Below are 15,133 nucleotides of genomic sequence, written 5' to 3' on the forward strand. Positions count from 1 at the left end.
ATTACCCACCCTGGGAAGAGAAGAAGGGCCAACAACACGCATGGCAGGGGACTCACTCTTTTACCTCATTTCTTACCACAGTAAGGTGGGTTTTTATTCATTTTACTGAGTTATGTAGATCTCATCCCACTCCAGAAAAATACAAGGCAGTTAACACACACAGCCTGAACTATAATAGGGCGAGATACAGGGAAGATGCGGAAAACTTCACAATTTGGTCAAAGCATCCCCAAGGGCCTGCCTTTGGCTGTGGGCCGCACTGACCTCAGCGCGGGGGCACTCCGGAGTCCCAGGCGAGGCGGGCTGCAGTGCCCTCCCTCCAAGCACCAGGCAGAGAGGAAGAAGGCTATGAGCTGTTGACTGGCCCACTGAGGAACAGGTGTGTGCCACTTAGTGTGGGACACGGCGGCCCCTGACAAGTGTGGAGCTGGAGTGCGCACCAGAGAGCCCTCCCCACCACAGGGGAAGGAAGGAGGCACGTGCCCACGGGGACAGCGTCAAGTTCTGCCACACTCACCGCAGGCTGACGGCAGGAACAAACCGCAGGGGAAGGGAGAAAGCGCGCGAGAAGTGAAAGGGGCTTTATTACTTGCAAAATGAGGAATTCCCTGGAAAGCACAACTTACCTACACTTGTCCATGAAGGACTAGCTGGAAGATGTGTGGACGTTCCCAGAACTTATTCAGGTGAAGGTGTATTTACACTCCCAGCAAGAGAAACAACTTCCAAATCGCAGTGTGACGACCCCAAGTGGCTCCTTTCGCTCACTCACCCAGCAGGGAGGCGATTCTGGGCAACGTGTGGTGTCCTGGGGTCGGCCTGCCTGGCTCTGAATCCCAATGACTCCACTGAGTAGAAAAGGCTGGATGCATGCTCCTGCCTTCCAGAGGGCAGTTACCGTCTCCGCCATAGTCCCTGCCTCAGAGGGTCGCGTGGGGAGGAGGCAGCGTCTGCAAACCTCAGGAGGGCTCCTGGTCCCGGCCCCCTCGCATGGCAGAGGCATGTGGCTGGCGCTGTCCTTGGTGCTGACGGCGCCCCAGTCGCCGGACAAGGCCCAGGCCGGGAGGAAGTTCAGTGACGGGGGCCTGAGCGCACACGGCAGAGTGCCCAGCACGGTCATGACTTCACAGGAGATGAGCTGGGCGTGGGGACAAGAATATGTGGGTGGGCATGAAACAGCAACTGTTTTAGAAAAGTCCTCTCTGAAGAGGGAACACCGCACCACAAAGCCGGTGGCTCGTTTAATCCACACCAGAAGCTACGGGGCAACCCCTCTGGGCACAGCTTGGGACCTGTCCCCCGACACTGTGTTTCCAAGAAAGGAAGAGAACAGATGGTTGGCTCATCTGTATAATGGATCCTAATGAGTATGGAGGGGCCACACTCCACAAAGACCCTGCCACGGAGCCACGGGAGCTTACGGTTACAACTATGAAGTGTTTCCTCCTTTTTGGGAATCTTCACCTACCATTGAGAAAAAGGGGTGACTTCCCAGCCAGTAACCCTATGTGGCCCCAGGGCAGGTGAGCACAAGAGACAGGGTGTGTGGCCCCCCAGGCCAACACTCTGTCTGCCTCCATGGGTAGGAGATGAAACCAAACACAGTCAGGAGACCTTTGAGAATCTTCAATGGTGGGTGGGCTGTGGGCACTGCTCCCTGCTGCGTGTTGGAGGACTGGGACGGGGGTGTGGGTCCACCTGTGCTGGGGCCCAGCTGCTCCAGGGCAAACAGAAGGCGAGTGGCCCTGAGGACACGAGCCTGCACGGTGCCCTCTGGGGCACAGTATCAAGCCCGCAGACTGGGTTGCGTGCTGTTCCGGGATGCTTCCTTAGCCAGCAGCGGGGCCAATGCCCAGCATGTGTCTGGAGCCCCTTTCTTGGAGCTGGTTCAGTCCCGATTTCTAAATAGGAAAGGAAAGCAGACTCAGCTACCCAGTTGCCTCAAGTTCGACCACAAACAGCACCTTCTCGTTCATGTGTTCACCACAGTTCAGTTTCCAAAGGCCAAATTCCCTACCTGATAATACGACGTTGCTGAAGACACTTGAAAAGAACCACACATGACAGTCCCAAAGGCCAGTGAGGGTGCAGAGACTGGGTCCTCACATGTTGCTGGTGGGGACATCAAACGCACAGCCACTCCAAAGGAGGCCCCGGCAGTTTGTCCAAAACACACCTACCGGCGCCCCACGAACTGTGCACACGGGCACTCGGCCGGGAGAGATGAAAGCCACGTTCACGTGAGCTCCTGTCCATTCCTGTCAGAGCAGCCTGATCAGGGTGTCCAAAGCCCGGGGGAAGCCCAGCCATCCTTCACGGGGCAAATGGTCACACAAACTGGTCCCGTGGGCTACTATTCAGAGTAAAGGGATGAGCCACCGCCGGACACCGGGGACAACAGGTAGGACCCCCGGGAATCACAGTGCGTGCACGCAGCCACAATCACAGCCTCCGGAGTGCACGATTCCATTCACAGAAGCTTCTCAAAAGGACAAGTCTACAGGAAGGAGCACAGACCCAGGCTTGTTGGGGAGCCGGGACAGGGCAACGGGAGGACTGGGCTGCGGCCAGAGACAGGCAGCAGGAGGGCTCCCATTTCTGTGTGCTGACTATGTGCTGGCTGCAGCAACAGACACACAGGATGACACGGTAGAGAACTCAGGGTGCACAGGCGGCGGGTCCTATCAACACCCATCCCCAGCGGTGGCCGTGCGGAGGTGTTATACTGTGTTGCCACCGGGGGAGACGGGTGACAGGCACACAGGGTCTGTCTGGGTTGTTCCTTTAGCTGCGGTAGACCACAGCTCCCTCTCACCCTTACGTCAGCAAACATGTACAGTGACCTAAGGGATAACACAAGGATTCAAGAAACACTTTGAACAACAGCAGCGCATTGAGAAGAGGGCACCCTTCCAGTGGGAGCTCGGGAAGACCGTTTCCCCCAATGCGCTTATATATCAACAGTTCCTTCCTAGCAAGTTCCCCTTCCACAGGGGGCAGCTGTAGGGGGTGTGAGCTGGGGTGTGATCATGGTAGTGTCATCACAGGGGTGTAGTCGTGGCAGTGTGATCACGGGGGTATGATCACAAGGACGCAATCACAGGGTGCAATCACGGGGGGGTGGGATCACCAGGGCTTTGACCACTGGCATGTGATCACCAAAAGTGTATCACCGGGGTGTGAGGATGGGACAGTGATCACGGGGTGCGATCATGGGTTTGACCACCAAGGGTGTGATCACGGGGGTGTGAGGATAGGACTGGGATCAGGGGAGTGTGAGCAAGGCTGAACATTTCACTGACATTCATTTCCTGACAAGTACCCAGAGACAGGGGTGCCCGCTCCTCTGATGGACACTGGACGGGGCATCTGAACACAGGTGCGAGTTGGGGCAGCCGACCAGCATCCCCTGCTCCTCTGAGCTCCACCCCTCGGTTTACTCACCAGCGGCACTGAGGCCATCTGCACACACTGACCTCCCCACAGTTGCTGCTGCCTGCTCGGTGTCTTCCCTGCTCCCCCGCCACTCACATACACGCTGCACTCATATGCACACGCGTGTGTGTCTGCACACGTTCCAGACTCACTCTGCACTCTCGCGGCCCCTCGTGTGCGGCAGGGCTCCTGTGCATCTCCTTTTCCTGCAGATGGGGTCTGACACCTCTGGGAGGGGAAGGAACCATGATCTGGCACGTCGCCCACCAACGAGGGCACAAAGGAGTTCCACAGATGGCACAGACCCCCAGCCCTGCTCCCTCTGCCACCCAGGACCCACTGCTACTGACAGAAACCGCATCAGTCCCAGCTCTGCAGGTTGGCTCCTAAGCAAACCCCTCTTCAATTTCACTAGTAAAAATTAATGACTCTTTCCTCGGGGGGCCCACAGCCCAGAGCTCCTGACGATCGCAGGGCACGCCACAGCCGGCCCTGTGCTGCTTCGATGTTCACACTGCGGGTCTCCCCTGGGGGATCGCGCATGACTCCTGCAGGCCGGGTCCCCGACCCATGACCTTGGTGTCCCTAGAGCCTGGCAGGTGTGTGTAGCAGGTGCTTAATAAATAGGTGTTGGATTAAACTTATTCAATTAGTAGATTTGGTCCAAACAGAAGCTGGCACACAGAGCTCTTTCTCACACATGCACACTTGAGTGTGCACGCAGAAGTGTTACTACACTGAGTACAATAGTAATTACTGTTGTAAACACCCGTACCGACGCTATGCGCCCACAGTCCCTTCTAGAAAGCTCGGCCTTTGGAATCTGCAGCGGCTCCAGGGCTGAGGAGGTCCCCCGGGCATGGAGCCAAGTCAGGTGAGCACCACTGAGCCTTGGCCACAGCACACGGGCAGAGACGGGCTGGGGGCCCTGCTGGGTGCTGGCGGCACCTCCGTCCCGGCGCTGCTCGTGACACGCGGAGGAGACAGACGCAGGATAAAGATGCAGAAGGCTCGGGGGCACCGCGCCCTCACTCACTCTCCAGAAGAAGAAATTATGAGCCTTCAGCCCAAAGTACACATCCACGAATTACACTGAGGGCTGCGGAACACAAGTGCGTCTACGAAGCTAAAAAGCAATAGAGCACTTCAGTGCTCTCCAGCGCCCGACCGCACCCTCGTCCTGGCAGGTGCCCGGCAGCGTGGATTGGCACAGAGGGGACACCTGCACACAGGCGCCTGCACAGCGTATGCAACAGGCTTCCCGCGACGCGTCGGATCTGGAGAACAGCTGGGACTGAGAAGGAAGGAAGGAGGGAAGGAGGGAAGGGAGAGAGAGAGCGAGCCGGCCATTCACAGCATCTCTTCACAAGAAAGCAGGGCCCCGAGCAGGAGCCGCGGCCCCAGGACCGGGCATGTGCACGCGGCCCGAGCTCCAGGCTTGCCGTGGGCGAGTGAGACGCGCGGAGCCCTACCAGGCCATGCTGCCGTGGGCCGTGTTGTCAAGGTGACAGAGCAGCTCCAGCGTGTGCGCGGGGCTTGCGGAATCATCGGGGGACTCGTGGCCGCCGGGCTCCAGCTCCTTCGGCATCCTCCACACGGCCGCACACGTCAGGACTTTGCTGTCTGAAGCTGAAGCAACAGAGGGTCATGTCAGCAGAGCGCGGTGCACGGCCACAGTCCCCGCGGCGCCGCACACCCACCCCGCCGCAGACACAGGGCAGGTCTGCTCCGTAAAATATTCACACCCACGGGCCGCAGAGAGCCAGCAGAGCGAGGGGCACAGACCCTGCTCGCCAGTGGAACAGCCACTGCTCCCCGCCCGCAGCCGCCTCACCCCTGCTGCCCTGTTGCAAAACCATCATTCTGTTTCAGAAGAAAATTTAATTTTCTTCAAAATCGATTGCCTTCGGTCCTTCCTCCATGGTTCTTCAACACAGGGAGCAAAAGGCGGGGGTGGGTGTGTGGCGGACACAAACACCGAGTGCAGCTTGGGGCCACGGTGGGCACGGCTGCAGGACAGCCCCAGCCACAGGAACCCAACACCCACAGGGGCGCCACCGGACCCCAGGGCGCTAAGGCGAGAGCGCGTGGGAGCCCCACATGGACGCGCACACAGTGTTGCCCCGCCGTGGCCTGGTTCTCCAGGCAGAGCACAGCCCAGCACCCGAAGGCACCGATGGACACAGTGTCTCCCCCAGCCAATGGGGGCTGCTCACCGCCCACCTCCTGGAGTCCTGACGCTTGGTTTTCAAGGTGCCCCGGGGATCTGAATTTGCAGAGCACTTTGAAATGTCACCATGTGGATAAGGAAACTAAGCTTAGGTAAGAAAGACCAGGGAGACCCGGCTTTAGGGAACATGCCAGGAGCCAGGTCTCTGCCCTGTACACAACGTTTCAGTAAGACAAAAAGAAAAGAGAAACCAAAAACAAACAAACAAACAAACAAAAAAAAAACAGATGTAACATTATGTGATAAATGTGTAATAATCAAAATTCCCGAATACAAATCCTGTCCAATGTGCTTTCCATTTAGGTCCAAACTGCTTATGTGCTGCACACCTTCCCTTCCGAAGGCCTTTAGTACGTGACGGCGCAACGAGGAAGACGTTCCTGCTCTACATCAGAGCCCATGTCGGGTGAGCACCGTGAAGGGAACGCAGAACAGAGAACACCGCACAGTGTTTCCCACATGAAATGAGGACACGAGAGGGTCGCACCCACACGGGGAGTGTCCCACGTCTCAGCTCTGTGGTCCTTCCACCCAAACACCAGCCAGGCAGACACCTGGCTTCACGGGTCGTCTAGCGACCACCGTCACCCACGATCAGAGGATGGGGGGTGGGCAGGCTTTCCGCCAGGGCTCTCAGACCCCAATCTCGGCACTCATCTCACATGCTGCTTGCTGAGCCATATGTATACACATCATGTCAGCCTTCCCGTTTTACCCAGGGAAGTGCGGTGTGCCCTGGTTTTTCTACACGAGAGACAGATTTTCCTGCAGAACCTTCCAGGCACCCGGTGTTTCTGCAGAGCCTGTGAGGCCGTAGCATCACTTCTAAAATATGAGAATTTCCACCTGAAGACAGGGCTGGCAGTGCTGGGCAGAAAGAAATGAAGGCTACAACATCCACCCTGTATGGCACAGATGATGTGAGTCACCCTAAACGCTGGGGAAAAGAACTGTGTAAGCTGCACAGGGACGGAGCCACCAGTGTGAGAACTGGGCACAGCTTCCATGCGGGAGGTTTGAACAGCCTGTCTGCGGCAGAGTCCCCCAGACCAAAGTCCTCCTCTGGGGAACTCTGCTCAGGTGTCAGCAAGGGCAGTCTGTCCCTAGAACTGCTTGCTAGGGAGCAGTTGGGGGTGAGACATTAAATGCTTTTCCCTCGAGAAGAGTAATTAGACAAGAATGCTTTGTACTGCGGCTGCTAGCTAACACCATACTAGACGCCCTGACTACTTCATGTGACGAAGAAAAGCAAAGATTTAAGAACAGGAGAGGAAGAGATCAAAACACCACTACTTGTTAATAACAATGTAGGTAGAAAACTTAAGACAATCTGCACTCTACTGTTAGAAACAAAACAGGGAATTTAGCAAAATTGCTGAACACCATAAAAATTAACTGGATATCTATAGATTAGCAACAAAAATTTAGAAATTTTTAAAAAATATTAAGTCACAGGAAAAAAACAAATATCCAATAAATCTCAAACTACAGAGGTGCAAGATGCGTATGTGGCAGAATGAAAACCAAGGCTGAGAGGAAGTAAAGGCCTGCACATGGAGGGTATACCATGTCCATAGACACCTTCACTGCTGTAAAGCGTCCAGGAATCTTCAAGTTCCAAAAGCTTTTGGATAGAAGCCAACAACCCGCTCCTGAGGTTCTACATTTACACAGAGATGTGAACTGCCCGTACAGTCGACGGAGCCGTCATGGAGAAGATCGGAACCGGCTGGCTCACCAGTCTGAGACTACTCTGGTGTCGGCCCATGGGTGAGGGGACCAGAGAAAGAAGATGCAACCTAGAAACAGACCTTCCAAGGACGGCCAGCTGACTTATAACAAAAATGCTGCTGTGCTGGAGTGCACAAGGGTGGTCTGTTCAGGAAAAGATGCTGCGTCAGTTGTATACTCATATCTCATAACATATACAAAGACCAACCCCAGACTGAAGACCAAAATGTAAGAGACAAACTAATGCACAGTAGAATATCCTCACAACCTTAGGATAAGCGAAGATTTCTTAAACTGGGCAGAAAAAAACACTAATCGTAACAGAAAAGAATGGTAACAAAGACCAGGTTAAAATTAAGAGCTTCTATCTACCAAAAGACACTGAACTTCACAAAATTAAATACTTGGAAAGAACGATGGGAAAAAAATGAAACAAGGGCTACCTGGGTGGCTCAGTTAGTTAAGCATCTGCCTTCAGCTCGGATCATGATCCCAGGGTCCTGGGATGGAGTCCCAGGTTGGGCTCCCTGCTCAGTAGAGAGTCTGCTTGCTTCTCCCTCTCCCTCTGCTGCTCTCCCCAACTCATTCTCTCTCTCTCTCTCAAATAAATAAATAAATAAATAATTTTTTTAAGAAAAAATAAAGCAAAACTGGAAGAAAATATTCATAATACATATACCTGACAAAGGGCTTGTATCCAGAACATACAAATAACTCTTACAATTTAATAACACAAATAACCCAATTTTTTAAAAAATGGCAGAAGACTGCATCTGACACTTCACAGAAGAAAACATGAATGGTCAGCAAGCACCAGAAAGGATGTTCAACATCAATTGTAACTGGAGAAAGGCAAAATAAAACCAAAATGAGATACACTACATACCTACTGGAATGGCTAAAATTTAATTCTCAAAAGATCAACAATACCAAGTATTGGCAAAGACGTAGAACAACGGGTCTGTCACAGATCACTGGACACAGCGTAACACAGCACACTTCGGACAACACTTGGCAGGGGACAATTCAGTTACCAGATAACCCAATGATTCCACTCTTAGTCCTGAGACTGTCGCAAAGTGTGACTTGTTGATAATGAGCATTGTGGCCACTCCTGATTTCGGCAGCGAAACCTGGCCCCACAGCAGCAGTGGCCTGGAGACGGTATGTGACTGCCAGAAGTCGGGGGCAGCAATTATCGTAATGACCAAAAAGGCAGCACGCCAGCCAAGGGAGCCAACTGGCCGAGTTGTGGTGACAGATAACAAGAGACAGCATTCCTAGGAGCAAAACAGATGGTCTCTCACCAGAGCACAGCCTGCCTAATACATGCATGCATGCAACATACACACCCATTCCGAGGACACAGCAATGGAGGAGCAGGAGGCTGAGGGAAGTCACTGCCTTAAACGTCATGACTCCTCACCCAGCCCAGACCAGATTTCAGACCTAAAACCCACTGGCAGAAAATGTGGCCAGATCCCCAGGAATGAGGAACCCGCAGTGCCAGGGCAAGTGCCTACCTGATGATTAGCCCAGTGTGCACCCAAGGCCTGCTGCCCCTTGGTTGGTGGCCACACAGCGGGCAAAGGGTAGTACCCAAGTTCAAGGCCTACTGAACACAAGGTCTGAGACCTAAAGTGTCGTGTCCCCTGTTAGGGTGGGGACTTTAGGGGTCCAGGAAATAAAGTCCCGGACACAGCCTGGTCACAACAGGTCTCCCGGGTCTGCAGACCCAGCCACGGTTCATGTCCACAGTCCGCAAGTATAAAACAGGGCTGACGCTGATGCCCCACCCCATCACAGGCAGTGGAGACGTGTCTACATTAAGGATTGAGGGCATGGAAGGGCCTTGTTGACCTGGCCAGCTGGCCTCGGCACCAAGTCAGTGGGTCCTGCGGAGGGTCTGTGGGCCACTCCCTGCTCAAAGGAGCACCTGCTCCCAGCTGCGGCGCCAAACTGAGGAGCTCCACCAGCCTCGGGTACGTGCCACGTGGACACTGGCCTCCAAACCCCTTCCTTCCCACCCCATGAAGACAGGGGACTGAAGTTGTCCACGCGTCTGGGAGAGAAGCACTGCCCGTGGTTTTGCTGCAGAACCATGAGCACCCCTACTTGCTGTCACACCCCACTCCGAAGACATCTGGACACCTTGCAGAACCGAGCCTGAGCCCTGACAGTGACGGCCTCACACTGCGTGCAGCAGACCCCAGCGAGTGGGTGGGAGATAGCCCGTGGAGCTTCAGGACCTGACCACCAGGCGAGGTTTGGGTCTGCTGCACCCAACACCCAAAAGGAAGCGGCACACCGCCTGAGGGCCTCCGTACCCTGGAGCCGCCGCTCTCTGAGTCTGGGGACACCCCAGGCCAGTCCAGGTGTTTGGCAACATGGCGAGCTGCTGGCCAAGTAGGAGTAAGGGCTAGAGGGCTCACACAATCTGGAGGACATGCTGGGATGGCAGGTGTCAGCGATAGGAAGGGGACTGCAGAGGCTTCCTGGGAAGAATGTCAGGGTTCCAGAGAATGACATGCATTTTAAAACACTGCTCTAGTCATGCTTCTGGGCCCTCACAGGTAGACCAGGGGGCACCAAGGGACCAAGTCTCACTCATTACAGAGCGCCATCATACCCGCCGGGACACAGTTAGGCAGGGCCACAAGGCACGGGACAACTCCACAGACTCCTGCTATGTGGTTCTGCGTCCCCAACACAAGAACACACGGGCCTGGGGAATGGGTACTTCTACATGACACTGCGTCCCCAACACAAGAACACACGGGCCTGGGGAATGGGTACTTCTACATGACACTGCGTCCCCAACACAAGAACACACGGCCTGGGGAATGGGTACTTCTACATGACACTGCGTCCCCAACATAAGAACACACGGCCTGGGGAATGGGTACCTCTACATGACACTGCGTCCCCAACACAAGAAGCCGCGGGCCTGGGACCTGGGTTTTTCTACATGGTGGCATGTCCCTAATACGAGAACCCACAGCCCTGGGAACCAGGAGCGAGAGCAGGGCTGAGCCCACCTGCTCTTACCCCAGGACCCACAAGCCCCTTGTGCTTCCTGTGCTCCTAACTTGGGCTGCACAGGATCGAAGGTCCTAATTCCCACGGCGGGGGGGCTCTTCTCAGGGACAGAGCAGGAATCCCTTCAAGCCACAAGTGACAACGGCCAACATGCCACTGAAATTTTGTGGGTGTTTGCTAGGTTGCAGTAAGTGACTTCAAAACCATCTGGCCTCTGGCTATAATTCTCTGTGCCTGTACTTGCTCCCATTTGGTAATGAGAAGACAGAGTTGGGTGAGAATCAGACACTGCCCACAAGGACGCCAATCGTACTGGAAGGGTGAAGTAACACAAGCACAAGGTGGGCAGGTGCCTTGAGAGAGGTCAGGTCAGGTGCTGCAGGGAGGAGAGCGCCTCCCATAGGGAGCGGGTGAGTTGGCCGCAGCCCCAGGGGGACTTGGGGCACTTGGAAGTGGATAGAAGGCAGTCCACAGGTAGGATTAAGAGCCCAGTGGCTTTGGAGGGTCGAGAAAGGCCAAGAGTTCAATTTGGGACGTGGTAAAATGAATGAAAGCTGAAAGAAATGAGGTCTGAGGCCCTCCAGGACAGACCAGGAAGGGTATGAAGACAAGCGGAGGGCTGTAGAGGGTCTGCTCTAGATAGCAGGGTGGGGGCTGTCAGCTCTGAGTGAGGACACAGGGCCTGGAAGGGAGAGGACATGCTCCATCAAGGCAAAGAAAACCAGGCCCAGCTCCATGCTTAAGAGCAGACGATCTGGCGTCAGTGTGAACGAGCGCTCATCAGGAAAGAGGCTGGCAGCCCGGACACGAGTCAGGAGCATCACACAGGCAAGACACGGGCACAGCCACAAAACCAGGCAGACAGTGGGAGAGACGGCACACCATTCCCATTCTGGAAGCCCCAGATGCACACTCCTACAGCGCGGCTGCCACGCGGGCCAGAAGGAGCACAGCCTCCAGAACCACCGTGGCCCACTGTGGCGTCCACACAGCACAGGGACACTATGGGTACAGCACGTTTGGACCTTCTTCCACGGGCACCGTGCACGGGGCCTGAGTAAAGAGTGAGTGAGGGCTCTGCGGGACGGGCCAACAGGGGAGCTGCCCAACCCGACTGGGGACACGCCACGGGGCGGGGAGGCCACGCGGGACCCGAGGCAGGTTGCACCTGCATGAGCGAAGAGTGGCAGAATGACAACTCGGCGCAGCGCCCAAGTCCACGTGAGACAGAAAACCGCACTAGCTACGCTTGCAAAATGTAGAGAACCGTACACGTTTTTGAAAATTGATAAATAAAAGAAGTTTGAAGAAATTTCTAGCATATGGAAAATTTATCTGGATTTTCTGAAAGATTATACAATTTTGTTACAGAATTTCCTCTGGAAAATTGATGGGCCGAGGGGGAGTCCAGGATTCCTCACGGAGAGACGTAGCCCCTACAGGTCACCCTGGGAAAGACCAGAAAGTGACTTGGTGCGCTCTCCGGGCACCCGCCAACGCCACACACCCTAGAAATGCGCAAATCTGCAAAATCTAATGAGCAATGCGCTTTGGGCCCAAGGAACACGGTGGGCACTATCAGGAAGTCCGAATCCTCAGGAGCAGCCGGAATGGAAGGCCCACAGTGCTGAGTAAGAAGCGCCGGAGTCTGCCCCCAGCAAGACACGCAGACTGGCTGAGACTGCGAGCATTTCCGCGTCGGCACGCGTCTCGACAGCGCTCGACGCAAACCCAGCAGCTATCAAAGAAACTAAGGTGCTTTTAAGAAGGAAACCCCGATTTTTAGAAGGAAATGCTGTAAGAACCTGCAAGGCTTCTGCTTTTCTCCCTCCTGTCTACGCGTGTCCTGCAGGGAGGTCCGTAGTGCCCAGGACGCTGTCGGAACGACCACAGGCCCCACGAGGGCGGGCCCACGGTCCGCAAGAAAGCCAGCCCACGGCGCAAACCATGGAGAACGCGGCCACGCCACACGCAACGAACCGCACCCCTCCGTCCTGTGACCCGGGACACTGAGGCCCATGAAGTTAACGGGCTGCGCCCCGCTCTCGCCCGTCAGACAGGAAACGCGGGGGTCTGCCTCATCAACAGTGCGCGGCTCCGGAGGAGAAAATACCAGTTGTGTCCTGAAGGCCAGTCGCGCGCCACGGACTGTTCCTCACAGGGAACACACGAGCTGGAGGCACTTAATGAGATAAAGAGATAATCGGGGCCAATGAATGGAAGAGCCTGCCTGGGGCTGCTCCTGTAAGGGATTACCCGGCCCGGCTTAGAGGAATTCAAAGGAGATTAGGGCCTTTGTAAGCCTGAACAGCCGCTCCAGCCAGCCCGGCTAAAGGGCTAACGGTGCCCAGGCCGGGGACATAATCTGATCCCCAGCCGGAGGGGGAGGGGGCTTCCACCAGGCGCCGGGCGGGTGCACTCAGAATCGGAATCCGGGGCTGGGGCTCTTTTTAGAATTCGACCTTCTCTGCGGTGCAGGCAGAGAAGGATGAATGAAGAGTTATCCAACCCCACTAAGCATTCCCCTGGGGCAGGAGAGCTTGGAGCTATGCCTGAAATTGCCTTTCTACCCTGGCTTTCACAGGCTTTAGGGCACGCCGTGTAGAAATCACAGACCCTGGTGTGCAGGAGGGCAGAACGACCACGGGGAGCAGGATCTGGCCTGTCCCCTCATCTCCCAGCACGGGTGTGGGGGCTCCTGCACCCCAAGAAGCTGAAGGTGGTGCAGGGGCAGCAACGAGCTCCCTGACCTCAAGGACAAGGAGGGGTGGGGGAGGGGGCACAGGCCATGACCTCCAGAGACAGGTGGGTGCAGGAACCAAGGCTGGTCAGGGCATGTTAACCCAGGTGGCTCTCTGGCAGTGGGTAAAGGGAGAAGAGATCCAGCCAGGCACCCAGCACCCCCTGATCCGTGTAACTGGCATGACCTGGCCCTGGGCAGAAACCTGCCTTGAGCCACCAGGAAGAGCCCCGCCCCTGGACAGGTCCAGTTCGCAGACCACAGCCCCTGCTCTCAGGGGGACCCTGGCCTCCTTGAGGAGGGACCCTCTAACACTGCTGCATACAGACAAGGCTGTCCTCCAAGCCTTCCCCAGGTCTAGGACGGCGGCCCCCAGAAAAGGGATGGAAGCCTCCAGACTTGCCAGAGCCCATGATGAGCCCAGTGGGTACCACGGGCTGACAGCCACACCTGAGCACTCGTGGCCCCAGTCCAACTCAAAGACGGCCGGTGGCCCAACCTGCAGCTGTCGCCGGACTACTGAGCATATCCAGGGAAGGGGCAGGCAGGCACGGGCAGGATCCCACCTACAGCAGAGCCGGGAATGACAGGAAGCATGATGGAAATCCCCTTCCCTCTCAAAACAGTCACCAAAGGCAGCACTGCGACATCAGTGGGAACGGAGAGCTCGGGTCACCATCGAAGTCTTGGAAGATTCCGCACTCTGATTTTCGTCAGATCCCACGGAGTCCCTGCTTGGGCCTGTGCAGCAGGCGGAAGTTCTTGGGAGAACGACAGTGGCTCGTGACAAACTTCCTCGGTGACACCAGCTGCTGCCGTCTGACGCACAACCCTGCAGCCCCAGCTTCTGAGACTCAGATCCGGGGGGGCGGAGCGCTTTCTCCTGGAACCATCTGGAGGGGTCGCCGGCAGCCAGCTCCACCAGCAGCAGGGACAACAGTTCCCACCCTGTCAAGCCTACATCGGGCTCACGGCTCCCCACCAGAACCTTGCCCAGAGGGGGCACACCTTGCTCCAAATCCTGCCCCCGCCTGTGTCTGTAGGGCCAGGAGCTGAGGATGATGTGTGACTCAAGGGGATAAGAAAGGACAGGGCCGTCTGTGAGCGGGACTGCACGGCCACAAAGCCTGCGGGCCTGGAGCCCCAGCCCTTCCTGGCTCGGCGCACGCTCGCGGGTGCCCTTCAGGCCCTGCTCTGTGATAAACCACGGGCTCCACTGCAATGGGGCCCCGTGAGCGGCACGCTCTGAGGGTGTCCAGGAAGCTCAGCCCCCGAATGGGCCCCAGGTCCTTGTCTCCCCATGACCCGCTGCCCTGGCCTGGCAACAACCTTCCCATGGCGCGCAGACACGGAACGGGTACCGAGGCGCCCTGCCCGCATGGCTCGGTGTGAGACCGCACGTCCAGGCTGGCGCTCCGGCTCCTTCCACAGGCCCCCGCACGGCCCTCCGCACCCCGCCCACAGTCTCACTCTCCACACTCCTGCGCACACCACACCCTGCTGGGACTGCTGGGACCACCTGACGCCAAGCGTGGCCGGTCAAGGTCAAGGTCAGCACTTCCACTTCCACGGCCACAGCTGTAGGCTGAGCCACGCCTTCCCCTGAACCCTCCTCCTGACATCCTGCGACATGCGCCCCCCAACATCCAGAGGCATGTGGCCCCCCAGTATCCCGCGGTGTGCACCCTGCCACTTTCCCTCCTCAGGTCCCCGACTGAGTCCGAGGGTCCGAGAGCAAGTTGCCTTATATCAGGTGTGAGTCAGTCTTCTGCCCTTCTTAGTAATTCCTTGTACCAAAAATCCCTGTCTGCCGGCCAGCTGGTACCCACCTGGTGGTCCTCATCCAAATGCTGCATCACAGGGAGAGTGCGAGGCAGGCGCATGGGCAGGGAAAGGCTGTGGAACCTCAATGCCACCCTAAGTGACACTCCTAAGGGCCCAGCCATCTGGACCTTGTC

At 56.4% G+C, this 15,133-nt stretch overlaps 1 protein-coding gene across 2 annotated transcripts in view; it reads right to left on the reverse strand.

The window, feature by feature from the left end:
- The window catches only part of EIPR1 (EARP complex and GARP complex interacting protein 1), a 105,266-nt gene that overhangs the window by 19,630 nt on the left and 70,503 nt on the right, over window positions 1-15,133 (reverse strand). For both annotated transcript variants that reach the window (XM_032866763.1, XM_032866762.1), the window contains one exon: window positions 4,908-5,064. In XM_032866763.1, the coding sequence (XP_032722654.1) occupies window positions 4,908-5,064 (157 nt within the window). The remainder of the gene's footprint in view (window positions 1-4,907; window positions 5,065-15,133) is intronic.

This window comes from Lontra canadensis, unplaced genomic scaffold (genome assembly GCF_010015895.1).
Source record: "Lontra canadensis isolate GAN:19392208 unplaced genomic scaffold, GSC_riverotter_1.0 scaffold32, whole genome shotgun sequence".
Classification (NCBI taxonomy): domain Eukaryota; kingdom Metazoa; phylum Chordata; class Mammalia; order Carnivora; family Mustelidae; genus Lontra; species Lontra canadensis.